We start from the raw sequence: 27,122 nt of genomic DNA, 5'->3' as shown, positions 1-27,122 counted from the left end.
GAAGCTCATGTTGGCTGATGCATCTTCTGCTGTGCTCCCTGTTGCAAGCCATCGTAAAACAATAACAGTCCCCAGTTCATTGTGCATGCACATACACAAAGGAAGAATAATGAAAGCAGTCTTTCAGCTCTTATAAAACAGCGGAAAATTCTGGGCGGCTTAAAATTAAAGGCTGTCAGATGGTTTAAAATCAACAAACATTGCTGAATGGTCCCAGTTTACAAAGCAGAAAGTTGTACCGGACTAATGTAGCATAATTTATCTAATAATCTGCACATTACTGTAGCATGTTACAAAAAATAAATTTAACTAGGAGGATGTATGTAGCCACCGAAGCAATTCAGGCAAGCGTTTCAATGGTTATTTCTACTGACAAAAAACATTAATTCTATATTATGCTATTTTATTATGTCTTTCAATATGCTAAATAATTTGTGTGGTTGTGTTCATTTCTTAAGAAAACTAAGCTTATGTGATCATCTCTCAAATGTCTGTTACCCTGCCTTTCTTCTGTATTATCACAGCTTTTGAACCTTTCAACTAATGTTCCCAAATCTCAGATTCTGCCATGTTTCTTGGAAATGGGTAGTGGCATCCAGGAGAAAAAAATGTCAATATGAGCTAACTATAATTTAAAGAAAAAAAATCCAAACAACTAAATATTTCTGAAGATGCATATAATTTTCTACTGCACAAGAAAAGCTTGAGTAGGCATTCTCAATTGTCTGGAACGATAATTATTTTCAACTTGTAGAAGTACTTGTTGCATTACTATATCTTGAATTATATTTTTGTTTGTAAAGTGATGACTTATAACACAGGTTGAAAGCAATCATTATGTTCCTTTCCATTGGCAAGGGGACCAAAAGTCTAGTACAGTTACCGTGCTTGTCAGCATTCATAACTTCACGCTTAATGGCTTGTTCACACCTAGCTGCTGACAGAATTGCTTGTCTTTAAGAAAGATGTCTGCTTTTTGCAGAATGCTCGGTATTGTCCCTATTGTAATAAAACAAACTGGAAATATTTTTATAATTATTCAAGATTGTAGTCTTTATTTTGCAGTTATGCTTATAAATTGCTCTAGGCTGTTTTTTTGAGCTGAAACGACGTGCAGTTACCATTTAAAAATGGCTGCTAAGACAGCAGTTTCTTACCAGATTTTAATTTTTGTGTGTCTTTGTTACATAAACAAAGAGGAGTTAAATGCTAAAAATTAGATCTAAATACAGCCATCCATGGGATTTTTGTCACTTACAGTACTGTTACCTTTTGCAGTTTGATCAGGCTCCTTCAGTGTTGTTCACTAATCATCATGGATTTTTGTTTGAGTAATTAATGTATTTTAGCATGCTTCCTGAGAAAGCGAGGTAAATACACTTAACACTGTCACTTCTGCTGTACTCTTCTTCCCCTTCTTCTGTGTGCCACTTTGCGACCTGTGCTACCTGCTGATATCCAGTCCAGCTACAAACTTATGTAGCTGGAGGTATCAAAGATGATAAAATTTCTAAAAGTTATGAAAAATCTGGATAGTGTGTGTACATGCACGGCAAGGAAGAGACTGAAATTAGTGTCCAGCTGAGAGAAAAGCTGCAGTGTGAGCTGAGCGATGGCTCCTTGCTGGACACCTGGCATTGTGCGCGCATGGCTGGGATCCAGCTCTTGTGCTTCGTGTGCTGAGCCTTTTTCAGCTGGCAGAAGGGGAGCAGAAAGGGTGCGGGGAACAAGGTGTCCAAAAACACAAAGAGAAACAGGGCTGGTAAAATGTGCAGGGCACGGGGAAGGTGAACAAAGGGACAAGGACATGCCAGCTTGCTTGATGCTTTGTCCTACAGACCTCTTTTTTTTTTCCCCCTCCTTCCTTGGTTAACTAGCGAAGCTTGCTATAACTGAAGAGTTTCTACATTTTAGCAAATGTTCAACAAAGTAAGACTCTTCAATTTTGTTGTTTGAACAGTAATTAGAAACTTTACAGTAGCTGAGAGAACTAAACAATGTGTGATATAATTTCTTAATTTTAGAAGTATTGGGAGGCAGTAGGTTCTTGAAATTTGACTTAGGCTAGTTAGTAAGAACTGCAGGTCTCATTGTGTAAGCACTTGCACATCTGTGTGCTAATTCAGATGGATTAATGTGTTTTCAGGAAGGTCATTTCACACGTGATTAAGCTATATGAATTTTTTTCTGTATTTTCTTAATGACAATGGTCAAATATTAATATTTTTAATAAGCGTAATCTGCAGGCTTAGAAATGAAAATAGCTTTAACATTCTTCTGCTGTATGTGCTTACTGTGTGACTTTAAATGTAAATTAATTATCACCTTCAGTAATTATGTTTGTACTGTGTGTGGTATTATTTCTCCAGGTGGAAATAGCAGCTGTCTTGTAAATGCCAACTCCTTTAGGCTGTCTGGGATGTCTGTATTGGTCTAGACACTTTATTCAACTGCTTTCTTAAAGCGTAAAGGTTACCTAACAAGTTTTGGTAGAACAGGATCAGCCTTAAGAATTGTCTTCTAAAAGCTTGTACATTTGAATAACTTTCAAAAACATTAAAAGCTTTTTCACTCAAGCTGGGTTTAGATTTGTGTGTTTTGCATCTGGAATCTGGTAAAGATTTGGCGATATTCAAATCCAGTCTCCTTTCTCAAACTCCGTGTTGCATGGCACGCAGGTGATAAGGCCCGCACTTGTGGGTTAGACTGCTTGTGGCATTCCCGTTGGGGAAATCCACACATGTCGCCCTTTGTACTCCAGATAAAGACAGCAGCAGCTTAAGGTAACTTGATCCTTTCATTTCTGGCAACAGCACTGTGTGCTGCAAATGACCTGGTCCATGATGTTTGCTGGGCCGAGGGATTCAGGTTGGGTGGTGGACGAGAGACGTGCCCAGCACTTGGGAGACTCGCAGGCGCTGAGGCCGTACGCGTGGGTTGGTGGCTCTGACTGCAGGGGGCAGTGAAGATGTGGCACGGTGGGGATACGACATGGGAGGGGGTGCAGGAAGAAGTCTGGAAGTCAGGTTCAGCTGGTAATTTGGAATCTTCAGTAACCCTTTTTGTTTTGCAGTGGGTAAAGCTATAAAGGACTTACAGCCCTCGCTCCCTCAAGGTTGACCTGAACAAGTGTTTTAAAAATCCAGATATATTTGTCTCCTATGAATATTTCCAAACTAATCTCTATTTCAATATAATATGAAACACAGTTTCATTTCTGTCTGTTAACATCCAAACTATATGATGCATATTGTCCCCTTTTTTCTTCTTCCTTCCCGCTGCCAAGAAACAAATACTGGACTGAGTACCCAAGTTCGAAGAGCAGTAGGATGCTGTTCACCTCAGTGCAGTGTGCAGGGGGTGCTGGAAGGCTCAGGCAGGTGTGGTGAGAGGGAAGGTTGGGCTGTAAAGGAAGGGTGTCTTGTCCTCTTCCAGAAGTGATGTTTCCCCTCATAGTGAAGTGCGTTGTGGAATTACAACTCTGGGCTTTAGCTTTGATCTTAACAAGTGGAGGTGAAAGACTTAGAGAAGCAGATTTCTCTAAATTCTCTTTTTAATTTAATAGTTCCTTTTTCATATGCTTGTAGGGTTTGTTTGTTTGTTTGTTTTAATATAAAATAATACTTGACGTGGGTAGGTAAACCTCTTACCCAGGACTTACAACATTTAAAAAGGCAGATATTTTCAGATGTAAGAGGTACAGTAAACTTTGGTAAGATAAGAATGTTGTTCACACTCAATCAGTTGGGCAAATTCAAGGGACGAGATCAAAAGACCTTTTATGACACGGACAGGGATGTTTACGGATCATGTTATGGCAGAGACAAAGCCCTTTGTGAACCATATTTGGTACTTCAGGGAAATGGAAAGAAAAGAGAGAACAAGAGTGCCAGTTTTGTTTGCAGCATAATGTATCTACATGTCAAAAAATAGATAATTTCATTTTTGAGTTTCCAGTGATTGAAATGTTTACATTCTCTTTATCCAGATTCAAGATCCAGCCCATATTATGGCTGGCACTGGATCCAAATCAGGATCATCTAGTGGGTTTTCCATGAAATCACAGCTTCAAATCACTGGTAAGTCATTTAAAATTATATATCCTTTCTGGTTAAAAATGTAAAAGTAAGAAGCGTTTTTCCCATAATGAAAGAGTAATTACTAGTATGTTGCATTTCAGCAAGTTTTTAGTAGTTCAAAAACCAAGAGAAATAGCAAAATAAAACTAATAGTTTAATCCAATCATGAATTGGCAGAAATTCTTCTGTTTTATTCAAAATTTTATCTAAAATGCATTTTGAAATTATACATTTTCATGTAAGGAAGGAAGAAATTATTTTTGGATGCTGTTAAGTCAATTGTACAGAACAGTTTTCTTTGAAATGTAAAAATGTAATACAATACTGCTTTCTGTTGCTAACACTTCACATAATATCAAACTTAACAATTTCACATAATCTTTTTACATCTCAAGCTAAGTTAGTTTGAACTACTGTTCATTAAATTTGACTTGCTACTTCTTTGTTAAATGTTTTCATGGCTACCATTATAAAAGTGTTTTTAGTAAGTATTGATGACAGTATTACTATAATTGGGGACCTGTAGATTGCATATGAATGGATTTACATGGCATGCTTTTGCTTGTTGTAGTGCCCTACCAACAGAGCATCTGTTAAAACTTATTCATCAAGTTTTCTTCACTTTCTAACTGACAAATTTTACTGAAGTGTCAAAGCTGAAGCCTGAGAATGCAAGATCTGTGGATATATGCAGGTCTATGTTTAGAAGCATTGAGGGTAAACTTTATGCAATAACTCTGCATATACCCACAGTTTCCACACTGAGGGTGCAAAGTTGATATTGTGGGCTTGAAAAGAATTGTCAAAAATAGATGGGGAGACTTCAGTCTAAACAGAAGTTTGGAAATGAACAAATTATGTTGCCCTTAACTATCACACTGAGGTCACAAGCTTGTGGTTTTTTTTTTCCCAGTGGACCATGAGGCTTTAAGAAAACCCTTGTCTATACAGACTGATATTGACAAGAAGACTTGTAGAGGTTTCAAAGGAGGTACATCCTCTGCATAGCTAAGGATTAAAGTGGTGATGCCTGTCTAAGGTTTGCTCCTTTAAAGGCCTGTAACTCTCATAAAGAAAGCAGAGTTAAAGAAATGTCTCATGTTCAAATGGAGACATTTATGATGGTTGATTTTTAATTTCTACAAAAGTTCAACCACACTTCTAGAAAACCATTTCCCTTGCAGGCAGGCTTTATCTTTTTGTAGAAAGTTCTGTAACCAACAGTCTCCACCTGCCCTATTCTCATCTCTCTATTCTGCTGTCTTTGTTAGGTTTAAATTAACTTTCAGATTGTCTCTGTAAGTAAAACCTTGAAAATAGGTACACAGCTGCTGCTATGTGCTGCCTCAAACTGGATCTTGATGTCTTTGAGGTAGATCGTTATGTTGAGGCATGAAATGCTGTAATACTGAAGTAGTGGAGGCATCAGGGGAAGGGAATTCATGAAATTAATTCTAGATAACTGAAGCTAATTTCTGAGTGCTCATATAAATAGAGAAAGAGTTTCCCTTGGGAGCAGTTCACAGCAGTTTATACTAAGCTACTTCTCTAAATCTCTGAAGGAGCATAGACTATAAAAGGAATCTAGGTAGATTAGCCACATGGACTTGAATTAGTTATCTTTTTTTAAGCATGTAGAATAGCTGAGATGGGTGATGAAAATACAGGAGACCAGGTTGACATTTGTAGCAACGGAGCAGAGTTACTTGGCTGATTAGAAATGATCATGTATTTGTTGTAAGTTTTGTTTTATGAGCTTAGTGCTGTCAATGAATCTAAGAATGCTCCTCATCAAAGAGTCAAATAGATGTTGGGGTAACGTGTGTTTCTTTGGCTAAATGGAGGCAACTCACAGTGTTTGGCAAGCCAGGACCATTGCAGTAAGTTATGTTGAATGTTAGAAAAAAATAATTACAAAAAGTCCAGATTTCTGTTGCTGCCCAGCCATTAATACAAAGAGTATATTTACTAACACAAGAAACGCTCTAGAGCTGCAAGTCCTGTCCAGGTTTTGTTGTAGAACAGCAGGTAGTTATTGGAACTCTGAATTGTCCCTTTAGTTAGCTTTTCTATAATTTTACTTTGTTACAGAAAGCTTAACACAAAGTTCTTTCTGTTAAAGATCTTTTCATCAGAAGTTGTGGCAGTTGTCCAAGATATGAGGAAGATGGATCGTATTTTGAGCTTTTTAACAAGCAACTGTAATAAATTCCAGGCATTTTTCTGGCTGCCGATAAGGAGGAGGAGGTTCTAGAGGATATTTTGCACTTTCAACACCAAAGTGCTTTTGGAATCTTACACTGATAATTATCAACGATAGTGTCTGATGGTATAGAAATACTGTTGCATGTTTTAGGCTTTTGTTTGAACTATAGCATTGGACAAAATGGTCTGAAATGCAAGAACATATTTGGAAAAAAAAAAAAAAAGTGTTTTTCTCTGGAGCATTACTGTCAGGTGTCAATGACCTGGTACTTGAATACTGAAGTACCCAGCTGAAAAATACTTTTAGCGGTTGAAATACTTAGTCAGTTATATTTTTTCTCTTTCTTAACAGTTATTTCTGCAAAACTGAAAGAAAAAAATAAATGGTTTGGACCTAGCCCTTATGTGGAAGTCTCAGTAGATGGACAGTCAAAGAAGACAGAAAAATGCAACAACACAAGTAGTCCGAAGTGGAAACAGCATCTTACAGTGTATGTTTGGTGGTTTTGTTTTCCAGTTTGAGCTAAATTAATGCTATGATTCATTTGATGATAAAACTGGCAGTGCCATGCACATTTTTTGTTGCTGCATTTAAGGTTACTTTTTCATGGTTGAAAATTGTTGCTGTTCTTTGTGCAGCGCTGTGTGGTCTAACCTTTGTCTTCCCCCATAAATTTGTTTCTCTGTCATAAGGCTTCTGAAAACTCGAGGGAATATGAGGGGCAGGTGAATATTTTACCTCTAAAAGTGACTTTCTAGAAGCAGTTTTGAGAGTATATTCTTAATTGTAATATCATCAGCTATTTCATAATGCTCATCTTTCCACTGTTGTCAGAATACTTTTGAGAAAGAAAAAGAAAAATCCCCAGGCTTTTAGGTTTTTCTTAGTACCAGGAGAGTTGCTTTATTCTCCAAGGTTTGCTGGCTTGCATACACCATCTCAGGTGCAATCATCTTCCTGCACCTAGTAAGATTTAGCAGTTTTGAAATGAGCATGGTTTGGTTCAGCTTGTTTTGGGGATAGAGGGAATGGAGCAATTGTTTTGGTAAAAGTTACTTCTGTTATCCTATGTTTCTTCTCCAGTGAGGCGCTCTCCCAGTACATAACTGCTGACAAGGGTTTAGGAGTGGAGGGCCTCACAGCACGGGTCATTGAGAGCTTTCACATTTAGAGAGCAGCTCAGCTGACAGCTTCTCTAGGAACAGGTCCGCACCATCTCTGCCACAGGCTGACCAATTTGAACAGCCTATGTGTTTGGCAGAGGTTCCAATGTTGTGGTTCTATCACCTAGTCAGATAAAAAGATTCTTCAGAGAGAACCTTGTTGTTTGGACTATGTAGAGGCTTACATTGCCACAGTTTGTACTGTGTCTATGCTGTGGAAGACATTGCTTCAGGTTATTAGCACCAGATTTTTGTGTCACAAAACCAAGTAACTGTCCTCTTAAACAAAAAAAAAAAAAAAAAGACAAGCCTCAGGAAAGTGAAATGGAGGTAAAAATAAAAAAATTGAACTCTTCAAATTGTTTGATTTGGAACAGAGAGAAACTGTTGTGGTACTTGGATCTATAAGGGATCTGTTTTCATAATAAACCTGGAGCCCATTCTCCAAGAATGCAATAAAAATGTCACACTGTGTAAATAATACATCCCACTCCTGAAAGTGGTGAGAGAACTTTGTGACATGAGTCAGCAACGTGCCCTTATGGCCATAAATGCCAGTGTATGCTGGGCTGCATTAGAAGAGTGTTACCAGCAGGTCAAGGGAGGTGATCCTGCCCCTCTACTCAGCCCTGGTGAGGCCACACCTGGAGCATTGTTTCCAGATCTGGGCTCCCCAGTACAGGAGGGACATGGAGCTCCTGGAGCGAGTCCAGAGGAGGGCTGTGAAGATGATTAGAGGACTGGAGCACCTGTTGTATGAAGCCAGGCTGAGAGAGTTGGGCCTGTTCAGGCTGGAAAAGAGAAGACTGAGGGGAGACTTGTCATCAATGTGTATATAAGTATCTGAGGGGAGGGTGTTGAGAGGATGGAGCCGGTCCCTTTTCAGTTGTGCCCAGCGACAGGACGAGAGGCAACGGGCACAAACTGAAGCACAGGAGGTTCCGGCTCAATATGAGGAGGCACTTCTTTACTGGGAGGGTGACAGAGCACTGGGACAGGTTGCCCAGAGAGGTTGTGGAGTCTCCTTCTCTGGAGATATTCAAACACTGCCTGGATGCCATTCTGTGCAACGTGCTCTAGGTGATCCTGCCTGGCAGCAGGGTTGGACCAGATGATCTTCAGAGGTCCCTTCCGACCTCAGCCATTTTGTGATTCTGTGACTTGTTAAGTTGTGGAAGAATTGTAATGTTCTTTTTGTCTCTCTATATATGTTGTACAGCCAGAAATGTACTAGTAAAATGTTAGATCATTTTATATATATATATTTTTTTTTAATTTGTATTTTTTTCCACACGATTCAAGTATGTAGCAATTTATCAGGAGAACGTTCATCTTTGCAAAATACTTGAAATAGTTTAGAACAGTTTTGAGTACTATCCTTTTTACAGGATGTACTAAAATTTTCAGATAACCTTTTCAGAAGGGAAATTTTGCTGTATTCCCTATGTGTAGAAAATTCTCATGACAAGGTATACAGACGCTGAATATTCATGAAATGTGAACCCGCAAGAATCAGTCTTTTTTTTCTAATCTTGGTTACACAGTTGTTAATTACAAACTAGTAGTCTTTCGATAAGTATTTCCCTTAAAACAATAACAAAAAATGTACTCACTCTGAACAGTCTTGCAACACGTTTTATTGATGTCTCTCTCCTATATGAAAAGAGAAAGTAACTGTGTACTAAAACTTTATAATTTAAAAGGGTTTAATATTATCACCATGATTTCTTTGAAACTTAAATGTTATTTAAAAACAGTTGTTGTAGATTATTCAGTTCAACCAACAAGTGTCTTTACATAATATTCAACCTTCTCTTTTCAGAATTGTCACTCCTGTAAGTAAATTAACCTTTCGAGTCTGGAGCCATCAAACATTAAAATCTGATGTTCTTCTGGGAAGTGCTGCTCTGGATATTCATGAGACTTTGAAATCAAACAGTATGAAACGTAAGTATAAGTTCGAGTGCTGTGTGCAACTCTCTAAAGACTACATGGGCCTCAAGAATTCCTTCTGTTGCTGCAGATTGCATTTATGAGCTTCCTCACGCTTTTTCAGTGTTATCTGTGTTATACACAATCTGCTATGGTGTTATTGGAAATGTGGTATTTTTCGCTTTGCTTTTATGTACAGGAGTGAAGGCTTACTTAAAGCATTTCTGTTTTCATAGTGTAAAAACTACAACTCAGATACATTCCTAGTGCTAGACCAGGAAATATGTGAAGCTTTGTTATTGTTGTTCTAAATAGTGTTGTAGGGGCATGTTGCATGAAAACGCATCTTAAAACAAGTTAGCCTTTAGGCAGTACGTGCATCCTGTGAAGCTTCAAAGCAGAATACAACACATCCATTACAGTATTTGTGTTGCTACAGCATATAGCACCGATGTGCTCTCATACTTGTGTTCTGTGCTTTGAAGAGGTCTTTGCTTTTGTAATTTCAAATGTGGACACTGTAAATGCGGCATGTTGATAACAATGTAACAAACTTTTCTCCTGATAGACTGTTACTGTCCTGTTGATTATGGGTAAAAATTGCCTTGGGTAGCTACATTGTTCTGTATGACACTTGATATCATGCTGTATCACTGAATTTTGTTTTGGGCATGGTTATTTACAGTTGAGTTTCGACGAAAAAACGTGATGTACCAGAAAAATGTCTTTGGTCTAGGGATGTGATGCAAGGTCTTCTAATGTTCTAAAAATATTCTAAATGCAAAACTGCATGTCATTAGATAAATTTGAAATGCTGTAATCTGAAGATAGAATTGATATCTGCTCTGAATGAAAAATGAGGTGAATTACATTTCCTAACTATAGGTTTTTGAGGACAGGTGTACTAATTGCTTAAGTAGTGTGGGCAGAACCTGGAGACTTGATTTGTTGTAATGTTAACCCTTTCTTTAGGCAGCAACAAGCTTATGCTCTACTATTCCCATTTTTATAGAAATAATACCTTTTACTGATACGTGGAAATGATTAGCTTTACCACACAAAGCATAAAAAATATGGAGAGTGTGAGCTATGATTACTGTGGTCTGTGATTGTCTTCTTAAATGAAATGTACTCTTTCATTATATAGTAAGATAAACTCCCACTTTTTTTCTGTACTTTTTCAGTTGAACAGGTAGTGGTGACATTGCATCTTCTTGGTGACAGAGAACCAGCAGAAGTGGTAGGAGATTTGTCTGTCTGTCTAGATGGGATGCAGGTAGATCCTGAGCTCCTAACCAATGGTGATGCCTCAAGTACAAGGAGTAAGTTCAAATGTACAATCTACGTAGCGTCTGGTATACAAAGCTTTTTCTACTGGATGTTTTAACACAATGTTGTAGTAACGGTGGTTTTTTTTCACTTCATATTTGTAGAGACCGGAACTCCTGTGTGCTTTATTTTGAGGTGGAGTCATAGTCCACAGCAAAGATTATCAGCATTACTGTAATGCAAATAAGATCAGAACATTTCTTTTCTGGACTTCACTAACTTTATCTAGCAATTCCCAACTGCTTTTATGCCTTACTTTAATGAAAGCCTTTAGTTTTTCTCAGTTTTTCATAACATCATAAGCAGAAAATCAATATAAACCAGGTTAGTTTAGTCTCATAAATTTTCCAATGGCTAGGAAACAGTATTTTTTATTATCTTTAAATATCTCATTTAATTTAAGTAAATGCTTTCATAGATTTTGTTACCTCTGGAGTGCTGCAGGGGGAGACTCACTATTCTTTCTGTTAAGTTGATATCTTCAGTCTCAGATAACTAGTATGATAACTGAAAATCTTGAAGTAAAATGTGTAATTAGACTAAAATAAAAAGTAAGAGATTTTAGTTCCATTGGTGCAGAACAGGCAAAAGAGCATGTCTGAGGGTAAATGCACAGTGCGGACTAGAAACGTGTAAAGTGATTGTAGCTACAGCAGATAGCTTCTCCAAAGCTAGAGAAATAAACTAGGCAATTGATTGGCTCGTTCAAGAAAAGCAGTTTTTTGGGCTTCTGTTTTTTTCTTAGGTTTGTTTGTTTTAAAGGACTAAATGAGGTTGATTTCTGATTTCATCCAAGTATCACAGGAACACTGAGTTAGCACACTAGGCTTTTAACCATTATTTCTTAAGGCTTTTTTTTTTCTGTAGAGAAAAACCAAATACTTGGATTGCGTGGGACTTGTAGAGCAGGGCTGAGGTATGTTGACAGAAGCACCTGGTGAAAGTAACAAATTTTCCTCAGATGAAATATTGGAAGAAGTAAAAGCATGGATGAAAACCATTTCCGTAAATTCATCTACTGAGAAAAACATGCTACTAAGTAGAAAAGGTGATGCAGTTAGTGGAACTGTGTACTATGTATAGTTTTGGGCTCTACAGTACAAGGCAGATGTTGACATGTCAAGCAGAAGCTCAGCAGAGGGTTAGCAGGTCATCTGGTGACTGGAACAGATGAGGAAAGAGTGAAATCTTAAGAAAATGTAGTCTAACACATTCTTATTGTACAAAACTAGAGGTACTGATAGGGAGATACACTGTTTACTGACTAGCATTTTAAGTTAAGATTTCTGTTTCTGTAATTAAAATCATCTCCTTGTACAGCACATTAACAGCATTATAAGCCTTTACATCGTAGTCTTTATCTCAGATCTGTAGTTAGTTCCCATCAGAACTGATAACTGATTCTCTTGTTAATTACATTAATTTAATTCTGTGGAAATGAAGTGTTTGTGCTGTCTGTATGAATGAGTAGTTCAGCATTGTATATTCAAGCATTGTGAGTACTGGCACAAAAGGAAAATATTTGCAAGGTAGCTGAATAAGCAGTTGCAAAACATTTGCAGATCTAGGCTGAGCTGCTATAATTCTGTTAGGAGGGCAGCCAAATTCTGTACCTGCTTGAATGCCTTTATGCTAAACAATTTACAGAGAAAGGGAAGGGTCCAGGCTGGATAGCCCCGGATAGCAAAGTCCCTGCTGTTGTTTGCTAGCCAGTCAGAGAGAAGATCTTGAAGAAGTTGTTGCCCTAACTGCTCTGCATATCAGCAAAACAGGGTAGAGAATATGAAAAGGAAGCTCCACTTGAAAAATGGAGAACGCTACTTGATATTGTTACAAAGACAGAAGACAGTGACCTGTGTGCATTTAGCAATATTCATACAGTGGGATGAAGTAGTGTTTTAACTTCCAAAAAGTGGAAATATTGCTGCTTTCGTGCTTCACAGCAGCAGTGCATTAAAAATCATATAAAGAGAGAGAGATGAAAAATATATAGTCTTGAAATAAGACAGAAGATAAATAGCACTTACAGTGCATCACCTCCACGTGAAATCTGAGCATTAAAGACTGTTTTGTTTTGTATTCTTGGAAATGATTTAAAGTGTTGCTCATGCTACTGTTTGTCTTTTTCTTTCTGTTATTTAAGGTCCTATACAGAATGATAGCTCCAGAGCAAGGAATGATACACGGTAAGATTTTTTTCCTATTTTTTTTTGTACTGCCTTAGTGCTTGCATTTCTGAATGAGGAATTGTCTGTTTTACATACATGATTTCTGAAGAATTTCTGAGCGTGGACTGCAACAGTATCTGTTAAGATCTGAGCATATCCTTAAACAAAAATACTATACAATTGTACATTCAAATATTAAGTTTTTTTCTGTATGAAGCACATCTAGCTTCAGTTTGCCTCCATACCTGACTGATCTTTTGTGTTTTTATCCATTTGTGTTCCTCATCTCCTCAAAAAGCTTCGTTCCATGAAAAAGCATGTTACAGACATAACATATTCTTCAGTCTTAAAAAGGCCTTAAAAGAAATGCCTTACGGATTATTTAGTTTTGTTAATATGTATCTTTAAAAACAATATATTGTGAGAATGCTGGCTTTGAGTTTGGCAGTTACTCTTTGAAGATCTTTTCTGTGTTTATCTGTTTCATTTAAAATATTGTAAAATTGCATGGACATCTTTGGCATCAGAACAAATGCTTTGGTTTGGTTGTGTCCACTAGCAAATCTAGCTACCCTGTTTTTACAATTAATCCCAGTAATAGTTCATTCTCTGCTTACCCTGAGCCACACCAAAATTGCTGGAAGGGGTACGTGCTGGCTTTAATTGTTCTTCACTGGGCACTTTGAGCTATTGCTGTAAGGTGCATGCATATCCTGCTGTCTCTTTTGGGAGTGTGGCACCTGGAGTTAAGAGCGCTAACAGCTATGGGACCAGTGATATTTTAGCTGCCACAGTGGCTTACTTTGTACATTATTGCCTTAAAGAGGACTGAAGTACATCTGATGTTATACTGACTCTCATACATCAGTTTGCATTTGTAGTTCAAAAAATGTGAATCTTTTCACATACATTATTCTTGGATTTATAACTCTTGTGAAAGTTCTTGAGCTCAGTGCAATTTTTCAGTATCACAGGCAAATTCTGTTCTGTTTTGAGGACATGTGGTTGAGTGTTTGAGCTTGACTGGCCCCACTGTGAGGAACTAGTTCAGAGAGTATAGTAACAGTATACTTCATTTTTTTCAAGGAAAACTAGCAAGCTGCAGTTTAGAACTAGTCTAAAAAGGAGTTGTCTTACTCCAAAGTACAGACTATTTCTACTTTTAATGTGTGCTGAGTGTAGCCTCCATTTTTAAGACAAGGGTCCCTCTTATGTACTAAAGTAAAAAGTTGTCTTTGAGATTTGTTTAATCTCCCAGTGATTAACCAAATTGTTTCAAAATAAATTATAATAATAAAAATCCCACAGATGCATAAATACCACTGTTTTTTTTACACAGTTTTGTTTTACAACATGGAGGGATCAGAATTATATTTAGCCTTTTTAAGACAATACCAAAAGCTGTCTAATAACTACAGTGTTTTACGGTTGATAATGGGATTATGTACCATGCTAGTTGGTAGGATAAGTGTGACCATACTCAGTGGATTAACCTGCAATGAGAGCACCAAGCTGCTTTAATTAGTTTTCAGTACTACAAGTATTTTAAGTATTTGTACAATGCACAACACTCTTGGATGACCTCTGGAGTAGCTAAGTTAAACTCCACTATTCTTTTATAGATTATAACTCACTGAACTGTGTAGTCTAGAGCCTTTCCGTAACGGTTTTATTTTCTATTTTTTATGCCCAGAAGAATGTTTTCATGCTTGAGTATTCCGAATGTCTAAGTGTATAATAGTATAATAATTGTAGTAACATGTGCATAGTTTTAGTACTAACCAGTGGGGTTTCTGGTGTTCATTAAAGGTTTATTTTCAGGATCATGTAAATGATCTGGAATATGTTTAGCAGTGCTTATTGCTATATACATAACAATATTTGCTGCCTGTTCCAGGTACATGAAAAATAAAAGGTTATACTTGACTTTATTATTCAAACAGCGGCAGTATGTTTTCTGGGACTGAGGAAAAGCTAGGTGGTAGTTCTTGCAAACTTCATGTCTCTAACAATTTGTACATGCTTTCATAGTCATGTACATTAGGGTTGTTGCGGTATGGTATAAATTGTCATATGTGCCACACCTGCTATAGACCAAAAGTGTGTTTGATGCTGAGGTCAGATATATATGGTTCTGCTTGATCCTCTATGACTCTGTGATTTAATTAGGCCTACCTATTGATATTTGTGTGTACTTAAAAGTATGTGATTTTAGAGGTATTGGGTTGAAACCATAAGATGCGTTTTTGTTACTAATGGCCGATGTATTTGACTTGTCAGTCCACTAGAATTTTAATAGATCTTTTTTATTTTGCTCAACATATTAATTCTGAAAATCTTTTAGATGTAAAGATGTGGATACGTTTAACTCTGCTCAAAGGGGCACAAATATATCAGAATATATAACTGAACAGCACAGAATGGATGGGGACTGGTATTTAAAGTTCAGTGCTTGAAAAGTTGAGAAGCTTATATTAATTCACACCTGCTGGTCAGAATGTGAATGCTTAGCCCTAAATTCTCTAGCCATTTCCAGAACTGAGTTTAGGAAGAAATCTGTGTATACGTAGTTAAGTCTTCTAAAATTATCAAGCATTCTGTGTATTCTAAGCATGCGCTCACCCTGTGGAGCCAATGCACACAGGCTGTTCTCTGGTCTTAATCAGCTTCCTGTCTTAGAGATGAATGACATTCACGGGAGGGAATAGCTGAGCAGCAAAATGCAGAAGGCCTAAAGGCAGTTGTATTGAGCTGGATAATGAAAAAGGAGATTTCAGCAACAGATGTTAATACATCTGTTGCACTACTTTTTCATCTGTTGATACCTTGTATCCATCAGAACATAAACTATCAATGTTTCTACAAATATATAGGCTTTTATAATCCTTATGAGTGTAAAAACCTCACCTAGTAGTAACTACTACATTCTCATTTCTTTTATAAAGCTTGGTGTAATCACAGACTCTTAGTATAATTCTCCTTTCTGTCTTTTCCTGCAAAGGACCAACTCAAATGGCCTTGAAAACTCTGAAGATGCTGCTCCCAATGAAAACAAGACTGTTAATGGCAGTGATTCTCCATTACTCACAAATGGAAGCTGCAAACCTTCTAGACCTCCCAGGCCTTCCAGACCACCTCCACCGACTCCGCGCAGGCCTACTTCAGTAGCTGGTACGTATTCTAGGAGCAGGCATTCATTTCAAAGCTATCGATAAGCCACGCAGTGTTAGAATGAACACAGCGATTGCTGAGGCATGTTTTTAACTACTACATTTTGTCACGGCAAAATTTTTGGCAGTGAAGTTCTAAAGGATTCTTTTTTCAGCTTGCATTCAATATATACTGTTTAGTCATTGTTCGTATTATTAGAAATTTCTTGCCTCCATTTGTGATAAATGATGATTGTAGTGATGCTGCTAAATGTAACGGAGACAGTGCCAAAAGAACACAAAGGAATGCTACTATTGCATTCCATTAAGTTTAATAAGACTTAGAAAGAAATCTACTGAAGGACTCATTGAACTCCCTCAAGTAGATAATACTGGGTTTTGAAAGACTAGTGACTTGTTTTTACAATTCTAGTTAAATTCTTTGAAATAGCAGCACTTAAAACATTGATTACTCTTTTGCATGAAAACAGATAAATGTGTTTTATTTTATCCAATCATTTAAAAACTACAAAACTTTGAGATGTAGTACTGAGAAGTTAGTTGACAGATGTTTTCAGGTTAACTGTTCCATGCCCATACACTGCCATCTGTTTCAGTGATCCCATTATCACAGTTGATGATAAATACCTATTCGGGACTGGAAACTGGACTATAGTAATTACTTTAAAAGCTAAATCCAGTGTAGTTCAGTAATAAGGCCTGACTTATATACAGCTTTTAATATCACCCAGCAAATGGCATCCAGAAAAAAAAAAAAAAAAAAGAAAAGCTGAAAGCAGTTAAAGAATGCATGTATTCTCCATCCCACACCCTTGATTTTTCCACATCATGTCAATCTTTCCTTGAAAATATTAATGCTTATTATCCCTTACAATATCATTGCAAATAATAAATGCAAAATTAATCAATGCAAGCAAGTAGCTTTTTGTTTATAATCATTTCGCGTTTACAGAATGCAGACAACTTGCTTTGGTAAACATAATTTATTTTAACAGTAATGTCAAAATTGTGCAGCTGATGGCTGTTCTGGGATTAAAACATTTTTACAAACTGAGAGGAAGTTGCATTTTTAGTTCTTGTGTAAAGTGTGAAATTTGGCTGTATGCAGACTCTTCAAAATACACATTTTTGCATGTTTACGTCTGTGATTCAGAACTTTTGAAATAGGTTGCTGATAAGTAGAGAAATACCAATTAGTGTTTTTTTCCCTTCATGTCTTTTGATCTCTGACATTATAGCAAGTATAAATGGTCCTTCATCCACATCTACAGAAAATGATGGGGCCAGTGCAGGATCACTGGCAGGTACAGCTGCAAGTACGTCTTCAGAACAGAGCCCTGAGGGGGCAACAGCTGCAACAACAGCTCCTGCAACTGCTGCACTCACCACGCCTCCAGTATCAAGACAAGTCCAGCCAGGAAATCCTCCAGCTCAGGCACTTACTACAGTCAGTCAAGGTCCTCTTCCACCTGGGTATGAGTTTAATGATCTTTTGTGCTGATTTTTCTCGTTTGATTTTCTTGCAGTAGGCATACTGAAACATTCATAACGTCTACCTTTTACTCTGTAACAAAAATCCCCCAAAATGGTTGAAGTGGAAGTTCTCTGAACTGTTTGATCTAGTATATCTTGAAGCATAGTTTATTCAAGAAAAAATTTGAACTTTCAAGTATTTCTGATGCTTGTCATATGCTGCCGAGTCAGTGAAACATGGAAGTTTTAAATCACAAGGCAGCTTGCTGTCTTCAAATTGAAATGAAGTCAGGTAGTAAAATACTGGAATGGATAAGTAAATGAAAAGCTATTATTGCAGGACATAATTTGCTGTCTTCCATTTTGGAGGTCGCAGCTCCTGGGAGTAATGTAGGCATAATGTGGTATTTTACATGCATGTGGAATTTTCCAGGTGATTGGTCTGTTGCCTGAAAGCTCTCATGTAGATTCTTAATATTTTCTTAAAAAAATAAATAAAAGTTTCTGGACTCTTTGAGTGAGGGAAAGCAAAAGCTTCCTGATGTGAATTGTACAATTGGTGATTTTAACTGCCTGCAAATTAAGTCAGGTAATAAGCAGTAAGTGAGTGAAATCTGAATAACCTTACTTACAGGATAACTGTGAAATATAAAAGCACTCTTGAAAACATCAGTTTTTGCTTAACCATTTTGATTTTGTTAGAAATGACAAATTAGTATGCTTCCTTCCCATGTTATATTTGATACAAATACAAGAGTAAGTCAGTATCCCAAATGCTGCATATTCAGAAAATACATCAGTGCTCTTATGATGAATTCTGTGTATACATGATCTGTACAAAATTTGCATAATTTGGGGATTTAAATTGAATGAATGTTATTCTAATGGGATTATGCTCCTTAAATGATACTGTTCAACACATAACTGAACACATATTAAATACTGAATACAAAATATTGCTTCATTGCTTGATAAGACTGCATGCATACACATGCATTTTAGCTTCAGTTTTCCAGAAACTGGAGGTGGTCATGTAGAAAGTTTTTCTAAAATATTTTTCATTTTTTATTTTTTTGTTCTAGTTAACATAGAATTACTGCTAATATGGACATCGTACCACTGTATATTGTACAGCATTTTGGTGCATACCATGTACCAAAATGGTCAGGTGTTTTACATAGAAATAAGCATTTTATGAAAACAAATATTTCTCCTCTTTATACTGTATGCTTCATACTATAGATGAATGGTTAGAGTACATTCATCGTGAGAAAAACAAAACTATTGTTTTATTTTCAGTTGGGAGCAAAGAGTAGACCAACATGGTCGAATATACTATGTAGATCATGTTGAAAAACGAACTACGTGGGATCGGCCAGAGCCTCTTCCTCCAAGGTAAGCCATGCAAAATCGTCTCCTTGCCTAGGATATGTTTGGATTGGTTGTATCAAAAATTGGCTGACACCTTACTAAAGCTAAAGAGCAGGTTTGTAAATAGCATTGAGCTCAAACAATTGCTCCAGGTTGTCTCCAAAGAGTTCTGCAATAATGCATAGTATATATTGTGGAAAGGAGTTGAATGTTAAAGATAACGGAATTGGAATTTCCTGTCAAAGAATAAGTGTGTGCCTGTATGCTGAAAAATGGGTTAAAGCTAAAGACAGCAGACATCCCTGACAGTAGAAGAGAACCGAAACCACAGAAAGGTATTTTGGGATTAAGGTAACTATTAGCTTGAGCAAGAATGCCCTTGGTTACTTCTTTATCCTGAGGTTACTGTTTACAGTCCTTTGATCTTGCCTCAGGGTTCCCAGCTGCTAATTTACTATGCTCTTAAAAATCATCTTTGGTTATTAGGCTTTTCCAGGTCTTAGAGCAGCCAGTGATGTTAGTCTTTACATGGAAGTAGTATTCTTATTTGTTCTTTGTTTTTATTTTTTCCTGAAGTGAAAGGAAAAACAACTGTTTTATTGCACTTCATTCATACTCAGGTGGCTCACATGTTATGCAGAATTACAAAGTAAAAACACGTGGGACCCTAAAGAGAACTTGATTTTAAGGAATAAGCAAGCTGGCAGACTGTCTCATGAAAAGGAACCTACCTGTTGTACTCAAGTTGTTTTAAACTCTAAGATGATTTACTATTTTTGTAAATAGTATTGATTTTATATGAACTGAAGATAAATAAAAACACACACCAACACCAAAACTTCATTTTCTGCTCAAACCGACTGATCTCCTCAGAAAGAGAATGAGGAAATCTTGCATTGTACAGCCAAACTGTCTGAGCTTTTGTTGTCTTTTTAGGACAAACCTGTAAACTTGCGAATTGAGTGGGATAAATGCCATAACAGTACAGTGTTGACAGTGGTTCGTGTAGCATTTAAAAAAATGTTTAAACCTTTCAGTGTTTAAAGTGAAAGTACAGTAAATAGAATGAGTTTGACTTGGAAACAAAATAAGTGATTCTCTTCAATTTTAGCTCTTTACACACAGTTTTAGTGGAGGGTAAAAGGAGGAAAAAAAACTGTCTACTAATGATCCCATGCTTTATATCCACTTCCAAACATACTGCCTGTTTTCCTAAATGTGCTTCTGAGCCCTTAAAGTTGTCAACTATTGAGAACCGTTGCTTCTAATTTTATTTTTTTATTTCTTTAAAGCTGGGAGCGACGAGTTGACAACATGGGGAGAATTTATTATGTTGACCACTTCACCAGAACAACAACATGGCAGAGGCCAACATTAGAGTCTGTCCGAAATTATGAGCAGTGGCAGCTTCAACGCAGTCAGCTTCAAGGAGCCATGCAGCAATTTAATCAGAGATTTATATATGGGGTAAGGAGTACAATGCTTACTAATGCTGCTAAAGGATAAGAGAAGTATCTTTTCCAAATTCTCAACCCATTAATCTCTTTTCCACATATTGAAACTATATATGTATTTGTGTTTTGAGAATGTTTGTAGGTGACTTTTCCCAGCAAAATGGTTTATTCTTTGTGATATATAGTATCTTTACATTTGTTAGTATGGCATGAGCCTTGGTTCAGTAACCTTAGTTCATGTCCTTGCAATGACTGCAGGCAGTGTGATGGATTTTGTTTGTCAGCTGAATATATGTGGTGTTCTTTGGTAAAATATATGTATAATATTAACAAAAGCCAGTAGTTTAAAGCAAACTGCAGCGTAGTAATAAGCTGTTTTATTTAAATTGTGCCTTGCAATGGCCTAGAAGGAAGGCAGGCTCACAGGACATGTTTCAGCTCTGGGTAAAATAAGTGCTATGAAGGCAGAGGAAAATAACCCTTCCAGAATTTCAAATGTATTGTTTACCTCTGAATAATAGACTTTGTATAACTCCATATAATGCTACTAGTTCATTAAAAACAGCATAGGTTCTAAATTTGCTGTATATATACAGAATAAAAACACACGTCATAAATGGTGGTAGGGAGAACAGTACTGAATGCAGGACCGAAGTGATTTGCTTTCTGGGTTGTTTTGGGTACTGTGGTACTAATTTCCCTTCTGTGTAGGCAGGGGCACTTCACAAAGAATAATTATTTTCTTGGCACTGCAGTTAATTAAGTATGCCAAGGGCTATAAAATTAACAAACAGAAGAGCTGTGAATCCTTAGTACAAGGAAGCAAGAGAGCTTAAATAAAAGACGAATTTGTAATACAACATATGCCATCTCTGTGGAATAAAAAAAAATGTTGGCCTCTGATTATATGTAAAATTAACAAAAATGCATTTACTTTAATAATTTATGATGGCTATGTTAGAGCATCTGGAAGGCAAATGGATGGAGGCTAGTCATTAATGCACCATTTGTTTGTGTGACTTGCAGAACCAGGACTTTTCTTCCATGCAAAGCAAAGAGTTTGATCCTCTTGGCCCTCTGCCACCTGGATGGGGTAAGACTGACTTGAAACAGTGTTTTGTAATGCAGTGTAATTAGACATTAAAGCGTACTTCTGCCAAATTATCTTGTCAGCTGTTCTAGGCTAGTTTTATTTAAAAGAAAATCTAGATTATTTTAAAAATGAATTAAATCTAATCAAATGTGCTGTTAAAGCATCAAGTTCTGACAAGGATGTGTAGTTCCAAAGTAGATTGGAAACTACAAACTATTCTGTTTTGTTCCCAGTAATTGTCATGTCATAATAGCTTCTTTCCCACTATCATCCCATTTTTCACTGCTTTCATTAGGCAGGATTTACCCCTTACTGTCCTCCTGGGTATGTAGCCAATTCTTGGAGAATTCTGGAGCACTGAAAAGCTTTTACGATGACTAATCATTCCTTGACTTGTTCCCTCTCTCTGGAGTGAATTTGTTTGGTTTTGTAATTCACAGGGCTAACCTTTTACAATAAACAGATTTTTTGGTGTGTGTCTATGTACAAAAATATAAGTGTAAAACTTTATTTCTGGTGACTATGAAGCTGCTGTAAGAATGCAGGGTTCATGATACATAGGCAGTGTTCTCAGAGTTGTTTAGTCTTAAAGCAAGTGACTATACTTGTCAGAATTAGAGCTGGGTTTGTCTCTTTTGCTTTTCAAATATAACCATCAGTATTTTTAGTTCTGGTATTGATGTGATGTCATGCTATAAGATCATTGTGCCCACACTTGTGCTTTGATGCACTACATATGTAACATTTCAAGTAATGTTTTTGAGGCTGACTTTGCCCAGGAAGCAACAAAACTGAATTTCAACGTCATGTTGAATTCTGCTCTCAGTATAACTCCTATAGACAAGTGTCTGCTTCTACACTTTCCTTCTTAACTGAAGCTTTTTACTTGTGATAGTCAAAATATAGCCTGTTCTTGTAATTTGTATTTTCTACATTTTGCATGCTGCTTATAACAGTCTAAATAAAAATTGCATGAAGGACTGTTTCATATAATTGTTAGTAGTCAGTAGTATTAAAATAGACTCCTTTTGGTGAGTTGACTATTAAGGAGTAATGCCAATGAAAGTGAAAGGATGTTGAGTCAAAGGAGGTACGGAGAACCTTGAAGACAGGTGAAACTGTAGCAGGCTCTGGTTATATTAATTTATTTTGTAGTCTCAGCAATACAGTAAGGAGGTATTGAAATTTGTTTTCATTTTGTATCTTTTCAGAAAAGAGAACTGACAGCAATGGCAGAGTGTATTTTGTCAATCACAACACACGTATCACTCAGTGGGAAGATCCCAGGAGTCAGGGGTAAGAAATCAGTTGCAGCTTCATGTAAATCTGAAATGAAAATATAACGAAGTAGTGAGATTGAGACTTAGGAGATCGTGCTTACAGCTAAAACATAGGCTGTCCTATACACGCTTGTCAGGCAGTCCTGTAAAAGGTACCAGATGAAATGGAAACTGTCAAAATAACACTTGGTAATAATACAGTTACCAGGAAAGTCTTTGTCACCAGCAGTAAGTTCATTCCCAGAACGGTTCATGCTCTTTTTATAGAATAAGAGAAACTTGTATCATTGCAGGAGGGAGGGAAGTGTTTGTTTCAACTGATGTGTTAGTGCAGAAGATCCTGCATAATTTGATTATTTATTAGACTGGCAGTAGCTAAGAGACAGAAGACAAAGACAAACTCCAAAAGTTGCAGCACCTCTACTTTACCACTTTAAAACAAACAATAAAAAAGAAACAGAACTTGGATACTCTACAAGTATTGGATTAATAGATTACTGTTTAGTTTGGGATCCAGTTACTTTGACTCTGAGGTAGGAAATGTAGGCAGGAAATCAAGGGTGAAGGGTGTTCTATGTTTGAGATGAAAATTTCCACTTGGTGAAGCAAATTCATCTGTAATGAAATGGAATAAAATGAGGGAGAGTGGAAGGGTTAATAGACGTAGCCAGAGATGACAGCCTTTCAACGGCTTTCAGTGACTTGAAAGTCCCTGCAGCAGTTGACTGTACAGAAAGCACTGTTATTTTTAATAACCACCCAACAATCAAAAGTTCTGATTTCATAGCTGGAAACACTTTCCTGAAGTATATTTCCATGGAGGGAAGTCACTCTGAGAGCACTTCGATGGAGTGATAATACTCAGGTTTTCCAAACATATCAAGATACACTTATATTGATACCAAAATTGAGTTGGAAGTTGTCAAAAAAAAAAAAAACTTGCATAAGATCAGTATTTTTATTTTCTTGATATTTTTATTTTTGTCATTCTGAAACTCTTTAAGCTTTTAGCTATTGTGATTATATGTGAGGTACCAAAAGCTACTTATTAGGGCAATGTCATCATGAGAGTAAAAATCTAACAAAAGTTAGATTTTAGTTGCTGTTGCTTAAGTGGAGGAGACATAGAAACTTACAGAAAAATACGAGAATGTTTACCAATTTGCTGTTATTCTTGATAGTGCAACTGAAGGTGCTATTATTTAAATAAACATTCATTTTGGTCCAGCTGAGAGCTGATGTGAAAATTGGAGGAAAAAAAACGTGGAATAAATGTTGAAATGAAAGCTTCTCCGTCTGTAGTTTTCTAGATCTGCTAAATTTTTTACTGTCTCAAGTACTGATCAATTGACTTCATGTATTAAGTTCATAATTTACTATGTATTTTCTTGTACCCATAGTCAATTAAATGAGAAACCCTTACCTGAAGGCTGGGAAATGCGATTTACTGTGGATGGTATTCCATATTTTGTGGATCACAACAGAAGAACCACTACATACATAGATCCCCGCACGGGCAAGTCTGCTCTGTAAGTGTTTTTTTAAACTATTTCTGAGCTCCTAAAAGTGAAGTTTAACATTCATAATTTGTTTTTTTCTTTTGCCTGTTTTGTGTGCAGAAAGTTTTACATGTATTAAAGCCTCTGAATTTATTTTTTTATCCACTGATAAGTGTCCCTGAAGATGACTGTTCTGAATACTTAAGAATCTGACTAACCAAGTAGTAGATAAGATAGGGGGACCATCAACACTTCTGATGGCCAGATCCCTTCCTTCCACTTACTGGACTTCATTTTTACAAGTATACTCCTCCTTCCTTTGATTTTTAGGAACCAGAATGGAGTTAAAAACAGAACTTAGCTGCAAGCTTAAATTACCTGAATGTCATCCCACCTTATTGTTAGTATCTTCTTTACACCGAATTGCAGAATGGCTGAGTTTGGAAGGGACCTCTGAAGATCATCTGGTCCAACCCTGCTGCCAGGCAGGATCACCTAGAGCACGTTGCACAGGATGGCATCCAGGCAGTGTTTGAATATCTCCAGAGAAGGAGACTCCACAACCTCTCTGGGCAACCTGTCCCAGTGCTCTGTCACCCTCCCAGTAAAGAAGTGCCCCCTCATATTGAGCCGGAACCTCCTGTGCTTCAGTTTGTGCCCGTTGCCTCTCGTCCTGTCGCTGGGCACAACTGAAAAGGGACCGGCTCCATCCTCTCAACACCCTCCCCTCAGATACTTATATACACATTGATGAGGTCTCCCCTCAGTCTTCTCTTTTCCAGGCTAAACAGGCCCAGCTCTCTCAGCCTGGCTTCATACAACAGGTGCTCCAGTCCTCTAATCATCTTCACAGCCCTCCTCTGGACTCGCTCCAGGAGCTCCATGTCCCTCCTGTACTGGAAGCCCAGATCTGGACACAATGCTTCAGGTGTGGCCTCACCAGGGCTGAGTAGAGGGGCAGGATCATCTCCCTTGACCTGCTGGTAACACTCTTCTGAATGCATCCCAGGAGACCATTGGGGCCAAGAAGGCCAAAAGGGCACATTGCTGGCTCATGGTCAGCCTGCTGCCCACCAGGACTCCCAGGTCCCTCTCTGCAGAGTTGCTCTCCATCAGGTCAGCCCCCAGCCTGTACTGGTGCTTGGGGTTATTCCTCCCCAGGTGCAGGACCCTGCACTTGCCCTTGTTGAACTTCATGATGTTCCTCTCGGCCCAACCCTCCAGCCTGTCGAGGTCCCTCTGAATGGCAGCACAGCCCCCTGGGGTATCAGCCACTCCTCCCAGCTTTGTGTCATCCACAAACCTGCTGAGGGTGCACTCTGTTCCATTGTCCGGGTTGTTGACAAATATGTTGAACAACACTGGACCCAGTACTGACCCCTGGGGGACACCACTAGCTACAGGCCTCCAACTAGAGGCACAACCCTCTGAGCTCTGACATCTAGCCAGTTCTCAATCCACCTCACTGTCCTCTCAGCTAGGTCACATTTCCTGAGCTTGTCTATGAGGAGGTTATGGGAGACAGTGTCAAAAGCCATGCTGAAGTCAAGGCAGACCACATCCAACGCTCTCCCCTCATCTACCCTGCTAGTCATCTTACCATAGAAGGATATGCGATTGGTTAAACATGATTTCCCCTTGGTGTACCCATGCATGCTACTCCTGATCACCTTCTTATCCTCCACATGCTTGGACATGACCTCCAGGATGAGCTGTTCCATCACCTGTTCAGGGATGGAGGTGAGGCTGACTGGCTTGTAGTTTTCTGGGTCGTCCTCCTTGCCCTTTTTGAAGACTGGCATGACACTGACTTCCAGTTCCCTCAGGCACCTCTCCTAATCTCCATGACCTTTCAAAGATGATTGAGAGTGGTACAGCAATAACATCAGCCAGCTCCTTCAGCATCCATGGGTACATTCCATTGGGGCCCATGGATTTGTGGGTGTCAAGTTCACTTAGATGATCTCTGACCCGATCCTTTTCGACCAAGGGAAAGTCCTCCTTTCTCTGGACTTTCTATCTTGTCTTCAGGGTCTGAGATTCCCAAGGGCTGATCTTAACAGTAAAGACTGAAGCAAAAAAGGCATTCAGCAACTCTGCCTTCTCCATATCGTTTGTCACAAGGGCATCTGCCCCATTCAGCAGTGGGCCGACTGAAGAGGCCAAAGTTTGCTCTCCTGAAGTCCAGGGTTGCAATCCTACTTTTTGCCCTGCTTCCTCTTTGCAAGGTCCTGAACTCCACCATAATCATGGTCACTGCAGCCAAGGCTGCCCCCTACCCTCACATCTCCAGCTAGTCCTTCCTCATTCGTTAATACAAGGTCCAGCAGCACACCTGTCCTTGTTGGCTTCTCCACCACCTGTGTCAAAAAAGTGCTATCAATGCACTGCAGGAACCTCCTGGACTGTTTGTGCCATCTGTGTGGTCTTCCCGGCAGATAATCAGTGTGGTCGAAGTCCCCCATGAGAACCTGGGCTGGTGACTGAGAGGCTACTTTGAGCAGTCTGAAGAAGGTTTCATCTACCTCCTCTTCCTGATAATTAATTAAATTACCATGAATTAGATACTGTTGGGAAAAGTACTGCATATGCACTCCACAATTTACAAAACGGATTTTTTTTAGTTAAAAAAACAAAAACAATTATACCCCAAAACCAGACGAAGTGCATAAGAATCTTCCAGCCAGATAGCCTACTAAACTATGTAACTATATAACAGTATGAAAATTTATTTGTTTTTTAAATTACAAAAACGCTTTGGAAATTAATTTTTCTCCCTTTGGTTCCAGAGACAATGGACCCCAGATAGCTTATGTACGCGATTTCAAGGCAAAAGTCCATTATTTCCGATTCTGGTGTCAGGTACAAATTTATTTCTTGAGAACGTTTGTTTGCATTTTCATTT

At 38.0% G+C, this 27,122-nt stretch overlaps 1 protein-coding gene across 2 annotated transcripts in view; it reads left to right on the top strand.

Annotated features, from left to right (window-relative positions):
• The window catches only part of ITCH (itchy E3 ubiquitin protein ligase), a 65,950-nt gene that overhangs the window by 22,584 nt on the left and 16,244 nt on the right, over nt 1-27,122 (top strand). The window contains exons 2-14 of one of the 2 annotated variants that reach the window (XM_035548198.1): nt 3,989-4,079; nt 6,637-6,775; nt 9,271-9,395; nt 10,565-10,702; nt 12,853-12,895; nt 15,879-16,048; nt 17,319-17,520; nt 18,820-18,915; nt 20,184-20,358; nt 21,372-21,438; nt 22,650-22,734; nt 24,119-24,247; nt 27,007-27,079. In XM_035548198.1, the coding sequence (XP_035404091.1) occupies nt 4,010-4,079; nt 6,637-6,775; nt 9,271-9,395; nt 10,565-10,702; nt 12,853-12,895; nt 15,879-16,048; nt 17,319-17,520; nt 18,820-18,915; nt 20,184-20,358; nt 21,372-21,438; nt 22,650-22,734; nt 24,119-24,247; nt 27,007-27,079 (1,512 nt within the window). In that variant the 5' untranslated portion in view covers nt 3,989-4,009. Of the gene's footprint in view, nt 1-3,988; nt 4,080-6,636; nt 6,776-9,270; nt 9,396-10,564; nt 10,703-12,852; nt 12,896-15,878; nt 16,049-17,285; nt 17,521-18,819; nt 18,916-20,183; nt 20,359-21,371; nt 21,439-22,649; nt 22,735-24,118; nt 24,248-27,006; nt 27,080-27,122 lie in introns of both variants that reach the window. The other variant, XM_035548197.1, reaches the window with a different exon arrangement.

The sequence above is a fragment of the Cygnus atratus genome, chromosome 16 (genome assembly GCF_013377495.2).
Source record: "Cygnus atratus isolate AKBS03 ecotype Queensland, Australia chromosome 16, CAtr_DNAZoo_HiC_assembly, whole genome shotgun sequence".
NCBI lineage: Eukaryota > Metazoa > Chordata > Aves > Anseriformes > Anatidae > Cygnus > Cygnus atratus.
This window is presented reverse-complemented; position numbering and strand designations above follow the sequence as displayed.